We start from the raw sequence: 20,484 nt of genomic DNA, 5'->3' as shown, positions 1-20,484 counted from the left end.
TACAATCCAAGATCAAGTACCTCCCTAGCATCCTACAGGGACGCTAATCCCACAGGGCTTAGGCAAAGCATATCACCTTGGTAAAAGCTAATAATACATGAATCAGATTTCATAGTTTCTACTTTAGAATTCAGCAAGAAAATCTTTACAACAAAAAACTCAACAGCCTGAGACAAGCCCCAAGATATTAGCTTTGTCATAAGACAATCTCTCATCCAATAACATCCATACAGCATCTAGCTCAAAGGAGCAGAGTTGGAATGACTACTTTGTTATATTGTCCCAATATTAAAGGAAACAGCCCATTTTCTCACAGTGCCAGATTCCAGACTATATTACCACCAGCAACTCTTTCTTTTCAGAAAGGGTTAGGCAATATTAACATCACAGGTGCCAAAAGAGAACTATCAGTGAAGTAATGGATTCTAAAAAGACCAGGCTGGGTAACTTAAGTACAAAAGATAGAGTAACAGAGACTAAGACTATGCTCATATAGATGTACTCTCATAGTATAAAACTACCTTAGTGTTAAGCCTAGTAGTCCTGGGTCCGACAAGCATACATGCCCTACAAATGCAACACTAGAGTACCTTTCTTCAGCAGCAGTACAGAATGCATCATGAAAACAGATAAAGTTACAGCTGAAGATGTGGCTCATTCCTTGGTCAGGTGATACAAAGAATCATTGGCTTAGATACTAGTTTTAGAGATGACTTCATATTTTCCTAGTACTATACATTCATATTCAATTACATCTAACTTACTAGAGTTACTCAGTTAAAGAAACCCATAGGATAAGAATATGAAAGTAAGAGTAAGCTTCAGAAATCTTTTATTCCAGAGTAGGGAGAACCACAACACCAGATACCCAAGAAAAATTAAACAGTTAAGTCTTTCTAATTAAGGCCAAGTCGCCACATGAAATGTTCTACAAAAAGCACAGGAATCATACTCACTCCAGTGGCTCTTCGTTTCTTTCTAATATTCTGGACATCATTTTGTTCAGCACCAGAAGTACAGCTACTGTCTGTGGCTGCATCTGTCAAACTGGAGATTGCAAGGGCTAAGGCTGCATTTGATGATAAAGAGTTTCCTTCTCCATTACTCTCCTGGGTATTGTGATTCTCTGAAAGTGGTGTAGAGCTCTCCTGGCTGTGCAGGTCTGTTGCCAAATGCATCAAAGGTATCGTATGGTCAGATGATAATTGAGCACTATGTCGCCTTCGAGTAGCAACATTTTCAGCTCTTTCACCTGTTCTTAGGGAGGCAGCTAGAGGTGTCACTTCCTGCTTAAGGCCCATGGTTGTTTTTTGACTCTGTGCAGACCTCAATGAGCTATTAGGTGAAAAAATCTGCTGGGGCTCATTTTCTTTGCCTGTACCTTCCTCACTGAAGAAGCTAAACACAGAAGGAGCCCTGTCCATGATCACACTGCTCTCTGAAAGGCTTCGTTTCCTTGCCAACCCAGGGGATGAAGAAATGGAAACACCTTCCCACTGGAATCCTTCTAGACTGGACAGATCAGGCTCCCCATCCAAATCCAAGACCTCTTGTTCATTTTGAACTAGAGGCACCATTTCGATGCCGAACCTCGAGAAAGAAAGAAAAAGAAAAATAATTAATCAGACATGGTTGGGAGAGGGGGCACCACTTAATATGCCAGACTCTGTTAAGCACTGAGGTTACAAATATAAATAGATGGTTTCTGCCCTCAAGGAGCATTAAGAGTTCTAAACATAAAGTTAGTTAACTCTACTGTAAGTATTATAATGTAACAAGTACCAAATTAGATATTTGTATACAGCTATATACAAAAGGAGGGAATAAAAACTGAGGGTTTTATTTAATATGGAGCTCTAAATCAACAATAATAAATACGTAATTTTTAAGAGCAAACAAATAAAAAATAAACAAAAATGTTTATTAAGCATTTACAAGCAGCAGACACCATGCTAAGTACTGTAAAATCTCAATGATACAAGTTACAGGAAGAGAAAAGGGGGCACAATAAGTATGTTATTTCGACAAGGATAGAAATTTAAGCCTAGAGGGCTATGTAATTATAAAGCAGGATGATTTTCAAACTTTGCTACTTTCAAAAGTAGCAAACCTATGTTGAATGCTGCTTTACCATTCAGAAAAGTTTAGTGCCTCAACATAAGATGAATAGCCAAACTATTACACAAGTACTTAGGAGAAAGTATTTTGTGATCACAAATACAATGCCCAGAGCAAATACAGAAGGATAACCATCCACACTTTCTTACTTAGAACAGTAATGTAATGAACAGAAAGGTAATGAGACAGAAAGGTAATGAGAACAGTTATACCTAAAAGTTGTACCACTCATTAAGATCTATAGATAGATACAGAGCTATAGACTGACTTTTTTTATGCTGTCACTTTATGGCCCCTATCACCAAAGTGCTAGATTTCTAAGTTTTTTCCTTGTCCCTACTTTATTTCTCAGAAGTAGGTGTGCTTCTTTTTAACCTGAATTCCCTGCTAGGAAACACTTTATTCCATTTGTTATAGAGTAGCAGTCACTCTTGGATATTTAAACCAGACATCTACAACATATATTTTTTGCAAACATTTAATTAAATTTAACAAGGAGAATTCTCTTGAGCAGAGTCAAAGGGTAAGTTTAAAAGAAAAAAAGGGAAATGGATACTGAAAAGAGGCACACACCTGGGTAAGCCTTTGCCTAGCTCTTGCTTTTTCTTGGTTACTTGCTGAATGACCTGTTCCCAGTTGACATTTCTCCGAGATGCATTTAGAATCTGCCGAAGGGTTGGCTTGAGCCCAGACTCCTTCTCTGTCTCACTCTTTCGATGACCACTGATATTGCGGATGCGGCGAGCACTGTTGAGGTTTGGCTCAGGAAGGTGTGCTCCAGTTTTGCTCTTCAAGCTAATGTGACGGGTTAGATCTCTCTGGAGTGAGGCAGGAAAGCCAAGCTTACTTAGTTCAGGCAGGAGAGGGCCTGAGGGCTGACCTATATCATTTTTTTGAAGCTCAGCATCCAAGCTAGTACTCTCAAAGCCTTCTGTTTCATAAGATACATGAGATTTAACAGGGTCATCAACCTGTGCATCTTCTAGAGCAGTTTTCAAATCTAGCAGTAAGTCAGAGTGTGGGCTGGCTACAGATGTCATTTGTAACTCAGATTCTTTCTGGTGAACTGTTGAGTTACATGGGGAAGTGGATGGTTTTCTAGATGTTTTCAGGTTTTGGTCATCCCCCCTTTTCTCATCAGCAGCATGAGTACTGCAGGATAAAACTTCTGTAGTTGCAGAACCCAGGGTTCCAATTTTTGTTCCATTCTTTTCTGCATCAGATATCTCTCCATCACTTTCATCTTCTAATGCGTCTACTTGAAACTCAATCTTCAAAGATCCTTTTTCAGACTCTTCTACATTCCTACTTGCTTTTGCATAATTCCTGGTCCTTTTAGAAGCGCTAAGAAGTGGATTTTGCAATGACTCATTACACTCTAGCACATCTTTGGCTTTTTGTAATGTATCACTTAAATTTTCATCAGGTTCCCTTTGAGTTCCAAATGTACTTTTATGCCCTTTTAAAACACGAGGACCTGAATTTCGCAATTTGGGTACATAAGAACCCTGGTTATCTTCCACAGTGGGTTTGTTCAAGGGGTTTGAGTGTTCTCCAGGAAAAAAAGAATTCGTTTTGGTGTTTTTTGAGGGATTCTTTGAATCTTGCTTTTGAGGAGCTGATTTAGTGACTGGAATTGGAAGGAGTGGGGATTTTAGCAATGGCATCTTATTTAAGGTATGCTCTTGTTCAGGTTTTTCTATAATGGGGCACTCTCTCACTACCTCATAGGAAGCAGTGCAGTCAGAAGTGGCTTTATGATTAAGAGATCTAGTATGTGTTTCTTTTTGTGATTTCAGTGCTGGAGAATTATTTCTTTCATCAATTTGGGGCTCTTGTATTCCTGTGGTTATCAAGCTAAAATCAAACAGAGGCTTATCTATCGTTTCCAACTTGTTACCAGTGACTTCTTTCACTCCCGATTGTAAATCCAGAGTCTTCTGGGAAGGGTAAGGAGTCCAGCGACGGAGCTTTTCCCTTGCTACACTGCCATTCTTCCCACCAATTTTGGAAGCTATGGTATCTGTTTGTTTAGTGGTTTGGCTTTCCAGGTGCTCAAAATTGAAGTCAAGTAAGCCTTCTGAAGAAAACTTATCACTTGTAAATCCTTCAGAAGGACCTCTGTATGTGGCGACTGCACCAACTTTGTCATTTTCTTGCCGCTGCCACTTATATCTCTCTTGATTGTATTTGTTTGACTTAGATTTTTTGTTCCATAGCATAGTCATGTCTTCCATTTGACAGTTAGAATTTCTGTTTCTGCTTGGTTGAAATTTGTCTCCGGGGCCACTGTAATTCCAACTATTTGTGCTACGTACACTGGATTTCCAGTTTCCGTTACTGCTGTTCATATGCCGACTGGAAAAGCCACCTGTTCCTTCAGAATGCCAACTGGAATTCCTTCCTGTACCATTATGATTCCAATCTACCATTCCACTATTTGAATGCCAACCACCTCCAGAATTACTATGGTTGTGAAACCAAGTTGAGGAGCCTCCTGTAACACCCTTATGCCAGCCAGAACATCCCCTTGATCCACCACTACTCCTCGAAGAATGTGGGAAGCTGTTTTTCCTCGTATTATTATAGCCATCTTTCTCCCATTTCCGGTCCCGCTGAGGAGGTCCACGATGATGCCATGCTGGTTGACTGTAGCTCTCTCTGTCTTGGTAAGGAATTCGGTCTTCTCGTCTCCGTTGGGATCGCCTGTCATCGGAGTTTATTTCTTGGCTGCTATTGGAAGGTTCATCTTGCCTGGAAGAAAAAGTCTTTCATTAGTGATTTAAAAGAGTTCTCCTGGTCCCTCTACAGGCATAACCCACCAAACTTCCCCTCTGCCTTCCTCCTCTGTTACCTAGAATATGTAACAGAGACTACTTTTATTTCAAATAGTAGGTGCTTTCATATCTTTAAATGATATAAACTTATATTTCACAATTTGTTGATTAGAAACTAATATCTTGTGTCTCCAATCACCCCCAAAATATTAAAAACTGGACACATTTATACTATCTTCCCTCTCCTGCTCCTGTTTTTCTCGGCATATTCTGGGATTTTGTCCCTATCATCCAATTATTATTTTTATATTATACAACTTTTTGAAAATAAGAACAAGTATATTTTGTAGCTATGGTTAGTTATCATAGTTAATACAATTTAAATTCACCTGCTCTTAATACCATGATTTCTTCAAAAGTTGGTTCTTTCTGAAAACCCAGATTCTTAACCTATTTTAAATGGTAAGATTTTACTTTGCATAATCACTTTCATTAATGAACACTTTATTAAGTACACATTCAGTGACTGTTAGTGGTAAAAGAAAACTTTTATGTATAGTTCCTCTTCCTGAAGGCCTTATAATCTAGCTAAGGAAATAAGCAGGGTCACAAACAGGAGTAAAATAGCACATAACAAGTAGGACCCACAGTAAGTGCTATAAGGAGCTTCATGAGCTAGAGGTTTTTATAAAGAAGCTACAGCTGTTTCAACTATTCATGTTAGACAAGGAGCTCACAGAAACGTGAATAAATTTAAGCAAACATCACAGGAATAGGCATAAAATCATTTTTCTCTAAAAAGCGCCTATAGTATGCCTAGCTCAGTGCTTAGCATGTGGTATGTGCTCAAAAAATTGAATAATACTACTTAAAATGTATTGAGTACCTACTTATCATAAGGCATTTAGTGCTAATCACTTTACATAGATTATCTCATTTAATTTTCACAACTCTGCAGCAAGTAGCATTATTCCTACTTTTTAGATAAGGAAACTGAGGATTAGAGAGGTTAAGTAACTTGCCTAGAGCAAGATAGCTAGTTAGTGTTACGGTAGAGATCTGAACCTTGGTGTCTGACTCTAGAGCTCTTTTTTTTTTAAATTGAAGTGTAGTTGATTTACAATGTTGTGTTAATTTCTACTATACAGCAAAGTGATTCAGTTATACATATATATGTATATATACACAAATATATATATACATTCTCTTTCATATTCTTTTCCATTATGGTTTATCACAGGATACTGAATATAGTTCCCTGTGCTATACAGTAGGACCTTGCTGGTTTATCCATTCTACATATAATAGTTTGCATCTGCTAATCCCAAACTCCCAATCCATCCCTCCCCCACTCCCCCCTCCCCGTTAGCAACCACAAGTCTGTTTAGAGCCCACATTCTTAACCACTAGACCTTGACAGAATAAAAATCTCGAAGTTTCTGCAGTTGGGTTCCCTCCTTAAATTTTAAACTCAGTATTGACTTTAATTGGTTTTAAAAGCTTCGAATGTCTATAAGATTTTGGACACAAATTGGAATTTCCTCCTTTTTCACATGACGGAATTAAAAGTTAATTTACCTAAAAGTTCAAACATCCACTTACATTATGAATTACAACTATTTCTAAACAGAAGACCCTAAGTCCCCAAGTGACAAGTGTTACTACAGATACTTGGAAGATTTTTGTACCACCATTAACCAAATTGTTTTTTTGTTTCTAGGCAGTATGAAACTTATGACATCCAAGGAGATCACTGACTTGGCTCCACTAATTATGATCCAGAAATGAGGAGAATTGGGCAGTAAGTCAGTCACAAAGTAAAATTCCTAGATCATCATGAATTGGCTAGGTCAGGGGAACAATAGCATGCAGCTAAACCCACAGCCCAGAAAGAACAATCTAAACTAAAAACCTCATGAAGGAAAAAAGAAAAAAACCTCATGAAGAAATAAGTAGATGACTTTATAAATAGGTCACCAAAGAGGCATATAAAAATAATCAAAGAATAGTATCTACAACATGAATGTCTAATTTATTGAGAAGCTCTTTTACCCTCTGACTTAATGTTTAATCATTTACACAGATAAGCTAATAGTGGCACAAGAGTGTAACAACAAAAATAGAAGTTAGTCTCCTAGAGGCTCCAACACCCTAAAACAAGAGTAAACTACAGCTATACTGAAAGTAGTGACAATGTCATTTGAAGGATAAGCAACTAAACAATTTAAGAACCATGTTGCTACAGACATTTTAAAACTAAGAAAGTCTCCTTTAAGGACTTGTTCAAAAAACTTTTAGCATATAGAATAAAAACTACTTCTTTTTTATATTCAAACCTCTAACTGAAAACGAAATACAGACCAGGGATAACTAGTATTCAAGAAGGATCTTTAAAATTTTTATAATTTGAAACGTTTTTAACCATGTTCTAGGACTTAAAAAATTACCCCACCTCATAACTGGTTCTATATCTCTTTTACTCATATCTGAAATTTTCTGCTTCATTAATTAAACTCTTCAGACCACATATCAGTAACATTAAAATACAAAAGGCTAATACCTGAATTATAGATGTAGGTATGAAATTATGTAGTACAAGCTATAAAACTTCTATTGCTGAAATGATCCTGACACTGTCCAATTGAATATAAATTTATTCAATAAATATTTACTGAAGAAATTAACAATAAAGGGATAAATCAAATTTGGTAGAAGCACCATGTTAATTCACATTAGGCAAAACAATTTTTTCCTAAGGGATGAAATAAGAAATGCTATATAACATATTCAAATGAAGCTTATTCACTAATACCTTTCCACTAGAAAATCTGGATACCAAATAAGAATTTATTGGTATCCAAAAAAATTTGGAACTAATAAAAACAGTTCTAAACATAGTTATCAACATGGTAAAATTCAGATACATAGCAGCTATAGCTAGCTTTTAGGTAGGGTCAATACTGAGTTTTTGGTTTTTTTTTTTTAAGGAGTTAATACAGTAGTTCAAGAAAGCATTCCATTGCCTTTTATAAATAAGACAGCAACTTCAAGGTAAACTTTAAAATTAAGATAAATAAGTCTGTGGCACAACTTTGTAAATCAACTATATTTCAATAAAAAAATAAAATTTAATTTTAAAAAAAGGTAAGTCTAAATGCTATAGGCTGAAAAGAATGTAAATGGAAAATGTATTCTCTACTACATTCTGTTTCAGATAGGCTTTTTAAAATATCAAAATTATTACTTACCGACTTTGTTCTTTCCTTTGCTTTATTAACTGAACGAGTTCCTTGTCAAAATAATCTTCCTCTTCTTCTTCCTTTCCATCATCTTCTCTTTCCTGGGCATCAACATTATCTTTGTGCAATTGGCCAGAAATGTGCTTTGCATACGCAGAAAGACCCACCTCTGTGACCCCGCACACTCGGCACTCATGACTACTGTCCCTAGGGAAAGAGGGAGATGAGGGACATTCAATTCTCCCCACCGGCATGGCACACTCACAAGATCTGTTATAGTTTCCTCTGAAAGACACTGCACACTTTGGCACAGTGAAAAATTAGTTCTAATCAATTTCAGTGCTCCTTTCATCACTTTTAATAAGTTTGTTCATAAGTTACTTTTGAAATGAATTAAAGATTCTTTTCCAGCAATCAAGAGGCAATACACTTTAGAATAATATAGTTTAGGAGGAGAAATCTTCTTGAATTGCTGTACTTAAAACCTTGCCAGAGGAAACGTGGTGAAAGGGGAGGCAGGGCGGGGGGCTCAGAGCAAACAGAAGTTGCTCCAGAGCACACCCATGGTGCCAGCTGCACTCAGAAAGCCTGGCGACAGCTCTTACATTTAATCTCTGGCTCAAAAACTTTCTCCCAGTGAAAATTAAGGGGTGGAGAAAAGGGTAGGCAGTGTAGCCAATCATAACCTGGTAACTAAATCGGAACAGCTGGAGCTCTGCCTGGAATGTGAAGATTCCGGACCCCAGGGCAAATGATAGTAGTAGTCTCAGCAAACTTTTCTGGTCGGATGATACATGTGATCTACATTCTGCTTCAGAAGGGCTTATTTTAAAGGGAATGGAAAGCATTTCAGTTGTAGGAAGTTAACAGCTGTGCTAGGCAAATGGTTTTTCTCAGGTTTCAGAAAAGAACACCATTTAGAGAGAAGTATAACCAGGTTCTCGGTTAAGAAAGATAATTGGGCAGGCTTTTTCTTCTTTTACTTTACACACTTCATGGTATATCTCATACTTGGCCAGCTTAAGAAGCCAAAGTCTTGAATCAATGTCCAGAGCTGTAGTAGATGAATAATTTAACTGCTTTTTTAGCTTCCTGAGTCCCTTGATTGGCTCAGCGATCTATGCAGTCATTGATCAGAAACACCTGAACACCATGGGCACATGTGTAATAAATGGACAGTAATAGCCACCCAATAATCCAAATTGGCTTAACTCTATCATTTGTCTTGGGTTAATACTAGTGATATTTTTGCACTTCCTATGCCATTCTATAAAAACACACATACAAAGACATGCTGTCTTTGATAAGACAGACAGACACAGAAATACATACACAACACTGCTTCATCTTCCCCTCACATATATCCAACAAGACATGGGCAGAATTCACATCAGTTAGCCAGAAGAGACCCTCAAAATTAAGCACCTCATTTACTAGAAGATGGTTTCTGTTACAGATCATCTGAATATTCATTAAAAACAGAAAACTTGGGCTTCCCTGGTGGTGCAGTGGTTGAGAATCTGCCTGCCAATGTAGGGGACACAGGTTCAAGCCCTGGTCTGGGAAGATCCCACATGCCGCGGAGCAACTAGGCCCGTGAGCCACAGTTACTGAGCCTGCACGTCTGGAGCCTGTGCTCCGCAACAAGAGAGGCCGCGATAGTGAGAGACCCGCGCACCACAATGAAGAGTGGCCCCCACTTGCTGCAACTAGAGAAAGCCCTCGCACAGAAACGAAGACCCAACACAGCCAAAAATAAATAAATAAATAAATAAAATTTAAAAAAATAATAAAAGGAACAAGAGTTCATTTAAAAAAAAACAAAACCAAAAACTTACTGAGCAACTGCTAAATTCCAGGAAACAAGCTAAGTATATGGTTAATGGTGACAAATTATAAACAAACAATGCCCAGTAAGTAAACAAAACAGTTTTTTACTTTGTGCGAATCATGAAAAGCACCTCAGAAAAACAGAGAAAATTCGTAAGTTTCCATCTTTTTTTTGACTTTGTACCTCAAATGCTCTGGATGCAATATAGTCTTTGACATTAAGATTCATTTTAATGAGTTCTGACCAGATTCCCTGAATTACCCTGAATATCGATAGTTTAATTCCTTCTAATCCTCCAGGAACTTAAATACATTATTTTCACTGAGAGTTTTCAACTGTATTTTACTACAATTATATAGTTAAAGAAAAATAATCCTCAACTTTCTCCAGTTTACCTGGGATATCCACACTCTTCTCTCAAGCAATTAAAATTAAGGTAGTTCATTCAAAGTGAACGTTAACTTGTAACTGAAAGCAAGCCTTTTCTCACAGCAACACAGAGTGAAGTTTAAAATGTATATATAAGTAGAAATCTATCCCCAATGGGCAGCATCAGAAGAATCTGAGGACTGTAACAAACTTGGCATACATAATTTACACTATAATAACAACTCAAATCAACTGAATTTTCTGGTTAGAAAATCTTTTGGGCTTTAAACTCTCTACAACTGTGGAAAATGTTTTTAGTCTACTTTTCTACCTAAAAGTTTATAGAATACTAAACTGTATATTTCAGTACCAGGGACATCATTCTAAAAGGTATTCTTGAATAAAATCCCTGATTTTATCCTTACTTCCAAAATGCAGAGAATTTTTTTCTTTTTATTTTTTGGCTGTGCCGCTTGGCATGCGGGATCTTAGTTCCCTGACCAGGGACGGAACCTGTGGCCCCTGCAGTGGAAGCACGGAGTCCTAACCACTGGACCACCAGGGAATTCCCACGGAGAATTTTTCATAGGTCCAAACCATCAAAATCCCTCTTTAAAAGACATAATTGGAAAACCACACTGACTTTTTAAAATATTAAGGAATGTAGTATAAAGTAGACAGTAACTATGTTAAAAATAAATATCCATAATCATAAACCCACATATTTTGCAATTTCCAAAGCACAAGTATATGTTGGACATGTCTCAAACACTCAAACACAGATTTTTAAAACATTTTTGCTTTCATTGCAAGAAAGAGTATTAACCATAATTCCGAAGTTACTTGATAGAAAAATACCTCGAGATCCTACCCAGAATGGTCTAGCAATAAGTGCAACATAAAAGTTAACACTAAAAACACAGATTTATCAAAACACAGAAATCCTTAACATTTTTCTTATAAATGAAATCTAGTTTGTTTTTTTTTAAAGATAAGCTTTACAAGAAACTTCAAAAAGAGAAAAGAGAGAATCTACATTTATACTGGGAAAGAGCAGGATAGGTCAACCACATCTTGTGAAAATTCAAATGTGTCTGTGTCTGGAGTCAAGCATATTACAATATGCATTCAGGCTCCCAAATAGGGTGTTTGGGAAACCACATGTTCTTTAAAGCTAATAGCAAATTAAATAATATTTGAATGATGCTATTTTCCAATTTTTTATCAATAACCAGTTAAAATACTACTTTGTATAAATATATAAAGTAATTGTTGGGAAAAAAGTACCGGTTTACTTCCTGACTAATAAAGGCAATAATTTTCCTCAGAGCGTTTTAACAGAGGGCCCAAATTAGCTTCATCCCGTTACCACACAATTTCCTCTCATGTGTGAAAGGCAAAGCCTTCAGATATTCTATCCATAAGCTCCTCTTTATTAAGCTTGCTCTAACTATACCACAACAGCTGGCTGATAAATTAAGGTTTGTGCCCTTTTAATGGCATCTATCTGTAGAAACTACTTACAGGCCATATATCTGAAAAAGTACATTAGGAAGAAATAGGGAAATGCTCCAGATGTCTACAATCATGAACTAAATAAATTACTCACTTCTCAATCAAGCTTGCATTCAAAACCTAAAAAAATGCTTACATTTCTTAACCAGATCACAACCAAAAATTATAGTGATACTTAATATCAGAAAGCCAGTAATAAAACATGGAATCCAGAGGAAATAATCACAAACTGAGGATAGGAAGAAAAAAGATAATGACTGATAACTATTTGTCCCTTTGGTACAAACTAGTGATGACTGTTTGTCATGGCAATAAATGTTTCAAGTCAGTAAATGATTTTTAAGATTGTGTTGTTTTTTATAGTTTTGCCAGCTGTTTTTCCTTGCTACCTGCTTGCCTTCTCCCTTATAATCTGTACTGGCCAGGAAACTATACCAAACCTGATAGCACTATATTTAAAATATGAGTAAATTAAGTACCAAAGTGCTCTCCTCTAAATAAAATAAGTTTGGGTGTTAACAGTGACATTAATATTGTCAGTTCAGAGGCTTCTGATGCTTATTCCTTAACTATCTGATTATGCTCCAAATAACTAAAAACTGTAGACAAAATCTCCATGGCACAATTAAGTTGATGAGTGGGAGGAAAGGAGAAACAAATTACAGAACAATACATATATGGCATGTGGTTCAGTTATGGTAGTAAGACAAAACAAAATGTCTGTATATATAAATATAAATCTATGTACACACACAGAAAAGAGGTTTGGATAGGATATACACTAAACTGTTGACTTTCCTCTAAGAGGGGAGTAGGAAGCAGGGGAGGGAGTGAAAGGACCTCTACGTTTTTACTTTTTATGATTCTGTATTGACTATGAACATGAATCTTAAGTTATCAAAATTTGTTTTTTTAATGTTTTAATTAGCTAATGAGTGATCTTTGAATAAAATAAGGCATTAGTCTTAGAACAAAATGAGCTTCTCTCCTAATGACTAGATTTACTAACCTCATTTGTTTTGTTTGATTTTATAATACAGTACAGGTCACTAAGAAGCCCAGAAAAAGGTGAAATCCAGAAAGAAGTATGTTGGAAATGGGATCAAATAATTAAGGTAATCCACATATAGGGAATCAAAGGTTGGCTGTATTTCATAGGTTCCAATGATAATGAGTTAAAGAGCATATATACTCAAGGTATTATAAGGGCTCTCCACATTAAATCCGAGTGAACGCCTCTTTTATACTGCTGCTAAGACCTAACCTTCACACAGTAAAGGACTGAGACCATGGAAAATTCCACTAATATGCTAAACAGATGCTGAAAGTTTAATAACATATTAATTTGCCCACACAACCTAAAACTATATTACTTAAAACACAAATAATTACAAATGACTTAGGTTGGCATCTTGATCAAAGCTTGCACAGTAAGTCCCCTACATACGAACGAGTTCCGTTCCAAGAGAGTCCAATTTGTTCGTAAGTCCAACAAAGTTAGCCTAGATACCCAACTAATACAATCAGCTATATAGTACTGTACTGTAATAGGTTTATAATACTTTTCACAGATAATAATACATAAAAAACACAAAAATAAAGAAAACATTTTTAACCTTACAGTATAGTACCTTGAAAAGTACAGTAGTACAGTACACCAGCTGGCATACAGGGGCTGGCATCGAGTGAACAGGCAAGAAGAGTTACTCAGCGGAGGAGGGAGAGGAGGTGGGAGATGGTAGAGCTGAAGGATCGTCAGCAATAAGAGATGGAGGGCAAGCTGCAACTTGCGTTCACTCAGATTTAATGTGGAGAGCCCTTATGATACCTTGAATATATATGATCTTTAACTCATTATCATTGGAAACTATGAAATACAGTCAACCTTTGATTCCCTATATGTGGATTACCTTAATTATTTGATCATCACACCTGACGTTGACGGCACAGGTGCTGGTTCCTTGCTGGATTCAATTCTATCTACCCTATTGAAAAAACGATCCAGTCATGTCTGACTAGTAGCTCTTTTTTTCTTGTCATAGATAACACGGTAGCACTGGATTGCATTCTGAACGGCCGCTGCAGCCTTCGTGTACCATTCTATGTTAAGGTCCTGTGCCTTAAAAACTAACAGTGCCTCCTCAAATAAAGAAAATCCCCTTGCCATTTCCTGCGTCATGAATCTCTTCGGTTCTTCAGTTACTTCTTCCTCTTGTCTCTCTTCATCCTTTCTCTGGGCCTCCACTTCCACCAGGTCTTCACTAGTAAGCTCTTCGTGTTGCACAGCGAAGAGTTCAATGAAGTTGTCCTCTTGCAGATCAAGCTCCAGCTTCTTGCTGAGGGTCACTAAGTTGCTGAAGACCTCTTTGAACTCATCCACCTTCTCAAATCTACGAAAATCGTGAACAAACTGCAGGCAAAGGTTCTTCCAAACCCCATTCATGGTGACAGCCGTAACCTCATGCCAAGCAAAGTCAGTGTTTTTTATGGCCTTGTAGATGTTATAGTCCTTCCAAAATTGTCACAAGGTTGCTCCTGATTCGTCACTCACCTTTACCGCCTGACGAAAAGTGTGACATAAATAATATTTCTTGAAAGTTGCTACAACTCCCTGGTCCACAGGTTGGATGAGCGACATATATTCAGTGGCAGATGCACTACTTTGACTTTGGGATGAAAGTTGTCCATGAACGGGGGTGGCCTGGAGCATTGTCAAGCAGCAAAAGAATGTTGAATGGGATGTCCTTCTCCAAGCAATATGTCTCTACCTCTGGGATAAAGTGGCGGAAAAACCAGTCCTGGAAAATGGCCTGTGTAATCCAGGCTTTGCTATGTTTTTAAGGGCTCTTGGGTTCTCTGAATGATAAACTAAGAGAGGCTTCAGCTTCATATCACCAGAAGCATTGCCACCAAACAACAGAGTTAGCCTATGCTTTGCTGCTTTATAGCCTGGCATCAACTTTTCCTCCTTACTGACGCAACTTTGGTCTGGCATCTTCTTCCAGTACAGTCCTGTCTCAACCAAATTAAAAACCTACTTGGGTAAATATGTGCCTTCATCAATAATTTCTCGGAGCATTTCAGGAAATTCCCAGGCAGCTACTGTATCTGCACTCGCTGCCTCACCACTTACTTTTACATTGTGAAGGTTGGCTCTAGCCTTGAACCGATGAAACCAGCCATGGTTAGCATTAAAAGACACGCCCTCTGATTCTTTGCCGCGTTTCTTCTTCAAGTCTTCATAAAGGCTTTTAGCTTTCTCTTGAATCAACATTAAGCTGAGCGGGACTCAACGCTGATGCTGATCCTACATCCGCACATTGAGAAGCTTCTCCATCTCCTCCATCACTTTTCCACGCTTCTTCAGTATTATCGTCGACATCATTGGCCCAGCAGATTTCGCTGTTCCATGATCTTGTCCTTCTTTAGAATCGTGCTGATGGTTGAACAATTCATGTTATAAGAAAAAGCGACATCTACCATCTTTTCGACTTGCTCCACTCTCTCAATTATTTTCACTTTGTTTCCGTCTTTATCGCTTGGCGCTTCTTAGCAGTACCAGCTACCTCACTGCTGCTTTTAAGCTTGCTTCTGGACATCCTGGACTTAAAATAAAAATACTGTACTACTGTACTCTCTATAGTACTTTACAGTAACGCACACAAAAGCACAACCACTTGCAGAGGATGCACGCACATGACAATGTATGCTAGACACATGAACTAACTTACGTAATTGGACATGGGAACACACATTCCCATCTGTGAAAGTTCACAACTTGAAGGTTCATATGTAGGGGACTTACTGTAACCATTATTCATGGACTAAGGTATAATTCATATTTCTGTTTCCCAAAGTTTCTCTGTTCCATACTGTATCCAAACTTCAAATTCACACATATCCAAAACATCAAAAGAGGAAACTTAGTTGGAAAAAAAGACACGGGATATACATACATGCTACATTTAATGTCTTAAAGGTACTTATTTGTTAGATTTTCTTTCCTTAAACATCTCAAGCTTCAATTCACAAAATAGCATTCTTAGATACTCAACGTTTATACATCTCTTTTATTTACACTAATGAGATTCAGTGCTATTTAGGAGACTTTGGACTTTTCAGACTATTCCAGCAACAGTAAAGGTTTATGGCCTGCAATAATTTGAACACTGCTGAGGCAATAATATGAAATGTTCTAGTGGCAAGGCTGCTGTGTAGGAATAGGAAAGCTTACTAATGAGAGAACTAGCTCATCCCCACCCACCTTTGTTGTAATCTATTTGCTAGAGCTGCTGTGAATTCTACACATTTGAGATGCACAAAGATTTATCCCTTTTGAAGGCAAAAAAAAATCTATTGTACTTATTATTAATTCCAAAAGATAGTTCTATGCCGTAAGACAACATTCATTTATGAAGGATTACTATAAAATAAGCTGACAAGCACCATCAGCCCTCAGATCCCCCCACATCCAGAAGTTTACGGAAGACAGCCGTCCCATACCTGCCCTTCAGGTTCTCAAGTTCCCTGTGATGCAACATGCTCCGCATGTGTTCGTCCATCTCCTTCAAAATTAAAGAAAGCAGGTTAAACTAAGGGGGATTGCTTTGGGGAAAAAAATTCCTCTGTCCTGTTCAATCAACAATTGGGGCTCAAGCTCCTTGTATCAAAGTCGTGTTTGCAGTTACCATTCTCAATTCAATATTGGAATCAGTTCCTTATTAAGTAACTCTTTAGCTTGTTTTTTGACATATTTCATTTCTAAATAAAGCAATAGTTTAAAAAGACCTATTTAAGTGGCTTTTCAAAAAGTTTTGAAAGTATATTGTATTTAGGAGGCAAAAGACTAAATAATAAACAAATATGTTAAATTCTATCCCAATATAAGGAATTTACTTAAGTTTATTAAAAAAAAAAACTGCCCGAAATCACATAACTTCTCAACTACTTGGCTACTTTTCACCATACTCTCTTTCCCCACTCAACTAAGAGTTTCTCAAGAGTTAGTTACAACTCTTACCCATGTCTTGGCCAGGGCCTGACATACAGTTACTAATATTTATTGAATGAACAGATGGATACATCAATTCTAGACAGAAGTTACAGATATAACAGAATTTTCCTATAGTAGGTCAAAAAATGCCTTGAACATGGCAGTTCAATCACGGCTTCACCTTCACTGCCCACTCCCTTCCCCACACCAATTGATTTGTTTGGTTCCAATGAAAAGTTTGAAAATATACTAGATTCTCCCCTCCCTCCCTCCCACCCTTGGTGGGAAGGAAATAAAATCTGTGGAAAGAGCTTCCACTTATAAGTGCGAGCGTGACACACACGCACACACACCTCAAAAAACTCAAAGTTGCAAATGTCTGTCTTTCTGTCACACAAAGTATATATAGCCAGTATGCCATAATAGAGAATGGCTGTTTACCAATATGATAAAAGGGTTACTACAATTGTTGAGTATTACTATTAACTGTGCCCTGTGCTAAATGCCTCAAACATTTTCTCACTTGAACCATAAAACACTGCTAAGGGAGGATTATTAACATCATCAGGACACAAGGATGCAGAGAAGCTAATTTGTTTATTCACCAAATACTTATCAAGTGCTTCTTAGGTGCCAAGTACAGAGCTAGGCATTGAAGGGATAAGTGTGAAAATATTTAGTCTTGCCCTTTCAGAGTCACAGAGTATCACGTGGTGAAACTAGGACTCAAACTCTGGCAGATCCGACACCAAAGTCAACATTTCAAACACCATGTCACGTTGCAAGCATCTAGTGCATTGAGATTTTTTTATTATATACAATTCATTTGTCAAAAAGAGTACAACAACCTCTTCTTTAAGTTATCTACACACAGTGTGATACACAGGGTTATGATTCAAAACACTTCCTTTAAACGGCAATTTTACTGAAGATGACCATCATTTCCTTCCTATCTCTACAAATGCTTCATCCGGAAGGGATAGTTTTACATGTGACCCCTTCTAGCTACAACTGATTGGCCATTAACCAGAATGAACATTTATAGAGCGGAAAACTAAGTCGAGTTAGTGACAGGATACAGAATGAAAAAATCCATGAACAATATACAACACCTGCTCAAATCTCTATGCTTCCTGTTGTTCAGTTTTTGTTTCCCGTTGCTCAGTTTTTCCTTGGATTAGATTTAACATATGCCAAATCTCCTTTTCTTGAGCTAAATTTAAGTGGGTCTGTTTCTTGCAATGAAACTATTCCTAACCAAAAGAGTATTCATTGAAATAGGTTACTCTCTCTGATGTAAAAACCAATTCTGTATTCTATTTCAGTTATAAAAAATGTTATCATTCAAAACTAGTTTTAATGTGATTTTTTTTTTTCCACATGGCTTGCAGGATCTTAGTTCCCTGACCAGAGATCGAAGTCGTGCCCCCTGCAGGGGAAGCACAGAGTCCTAACCACTGGACCGCGAGGGAATTCCCTTAATGTGACTTTCAATTGTTTAAAATACTTCAATAATCTGTTTCTAAATTTACAATGTGAAATCCTCTTCCATCCTGCTGTACGGAATGAATGCAAATAATGAGACAACTGAGTTTTCAAAATAACTGAGAAAGATCCACAGGCACAGCTCCAAATGCACACCTGCAGAGTTACCAACCTTCTATTTAGTTCCTTACATCAGTGTTATGTTGTTAAAAGGAGGGGGAAGAAGGGAGAAAAAAAGGATTTGGGGTTGAACAAATTTGGAAAACACTGAGTAACAGAAACAAATTTTAGTATTTTTTAATTCCAGGGCTTCTCAGATTTTCATAAGTTAATAAGCATCAGGATACTCAGGGATGTAATACACAGTCACCCTAGATTCTTTTCTCCTTCACAGTGTATTTGGAGAAACCAAGGTAATACTAGTTTGGGAAACTAGAGGAAAGCACATCAACATAAACTGTTCATAGTCTATTTAAAAATTAGTATCTGAGTTTATCCCTTTCAGTTAACCCATTCCGTTAATTTCTTACCCCATATCTTAACACTTAAATCACGCCATTCCCTTGCTTAAAAACCTATAGTTGGCTGTCCCTAAGGCAGGAATAAATAACCCCAGCCCTTATTTAACTTTGTTGTGACCCATGGAAAAGTATGAAGAGAAGAAACATGTTTTAATCCAGAGTAGAAGAAATGCCAAAAAGACTTAAAGTAGCAAAATTATGAGATATAACAAGATAGGCCTGCTACTCCACGAAAATCTGACACCACACCTCTGAGTACCCATCTCATACCTTCTCAATTTCCCATCTCCCTCTAATCTGAAAGTAGCCATAAGGAATTTTTATTTATTGAAAATTTGAGTAAACCCTGGTCTAAATTTTTAAAATTGGAAGAACAGTTCTTTTACTTTTGTAAAAGCCAGCAAGTATATTACTATACATAATTTAAAAATCTCAGCTGATTTTTCCATCACTAACAGAAATCCTAAATAGGAAAAAAAAAAATTCTTCACCCCAGCCTACTAGATGGATCACAATCAAACCCCTCAGTCTAGCACTCAACACTGTTTATTAACTATCTTCACTTAAATTACAAATTAAATTGTGGTCCCACTACTCCCAAGATGAAACTGTTTTAATCAGGTAAGCCTCTTTACCGACTCCTATAACTGTTATACTCCATTCTACCGCTATAGCTTTGTATGCATTTTTCTCCCACCTAAAATATCTATCTCTTCTCCATTTCTTTTAAGCCATTTTACTCCCAAACATCTTTCAAGGTTTACTCAGACTTTGCTGGCTAATCTCACTCATGATAATCTTCCCAGTTCTCTGAACTTCCAATGACAATCAAGAAATCTTAAAAACACAGAGAAAAAATTCCTCAGTATTTAAGCTAGCAGCACTCTTGGAAAGCAAGAATAAAGGGGGGGGGGGGGAAAGCAAAATGTGAAACAAACTGCAGCCAATTTCCGTAAAGCAAAGGTAAATTCTTTTAGTTCTTAAAAACATGTTTTTCTTTGAGCAACATCCCCACCTTGTGGACGTCTAAGGATATAGTTAGTACCATTGCTGCTGTGCTGCACTTTTCAGAAGCATATGCAGAAAGAGAACTCCACTAAGTATCAATGTTGCTACCTTAGCTAATCAGAAAGTTGTTATAATCTCAACCTGAATTTTAATGTCTTTTCTCTATAACTGGTTACTAACTGAATTTCTCTTTATCATACTGTTTGAGTATCCTCAAATTCCAGGTAGAGGTTTAATAATATAGTTACTGGTTTTATGAGGCAGTAATGAGAAAAAAACCAGTGAAATAAGACTAAGGTTTAGGAAAGAAGCATAAGTAAGATGTTAAAAGCTTTTTTACCCATCTATAAATTCCATATGTCGTCTCTGAAAAAATGATCAGTCATAAAAGCCTCAGATTCTCCCTCTTCTATTATTACCTTTTTTGAGCTGTACACAATGTGGCACAATATGCATTTTCGTTCTCGTGCCATAGTGACCAGATCTGAAGCACTCAACGTCATACCTGCAATGAGGAAGTAACATTTAGTAACCTTTTCTTCCCAGATGTCTTTTTAGATTCATCTTAACATAGCCCAAAATACAAATCCTGCAACTCCCTCACCTCCACCCTGCTCCCCCAGTCTTC

The 20,484-nt window shown here is 37.2% G+C and overlaps 1 protein-coding gene across 3 annotated transcripts in view; it reads right to left on the bottom strand.

The window, feature by feature from the left end:
* ZNF106 (zinc finger protein 106) overlaps positions 1-20,484 on the bottom strand; it is a 62,448-nt gene that overhangs the window by 26,322 nt on the left and 15,642 nt on the right. The window contains exons 2-6 of one of the 3 annotated variants that reach the window (XM_007173606.2): positions 20,276-20,361; positions 16,353-16,414; positions 8,144-8,341; positions 2,692-4,872; positions 957-1,590 (exon numbers count right to left, since the gene is read on the bottom strand). In XM_007173606.2, coding sequence (XP_007173668.2) covers positions 957-1,590; positions 2,692-4,872; positions 8,144-8,341; positions 16,353-16,414; positions 20,276-20,359 — 3,159 coding nt within the window. In that variant the 5' untranslated portion in view covers positions 20,360-20,361. The remainder of the gene's footprint in view (positions 1-956; positions 1,591-2,691; positions 4,873-8,143; positions 8,342-16,352; positions 16,415-20,275; positions 20,362-20,484) is intronic. The other 2 variants (XM_057544752.1, XM_057544753.1) reach the window with 2 other exon arrangements.

This window comes from Balaenoptera acutorostrata, chromosome 3, assembly GCF_949987535.1.
Source record: "Balaenoptera acutorostrata chromosome 3, mBalAcu1.1, whole genome shotgun sequence".
Lineage (NCBI taxonomy): Eukaryota > Metazoa > Chordata > Mammalia > Artiodactyla > Balaenopteridae > Balaenoptera > Balaenoptera acutorostrata.
Note: the sequence above shows the minus strand (reverse complement) of the source record. Positions and strands in the feature narration are given on the sequence as shown.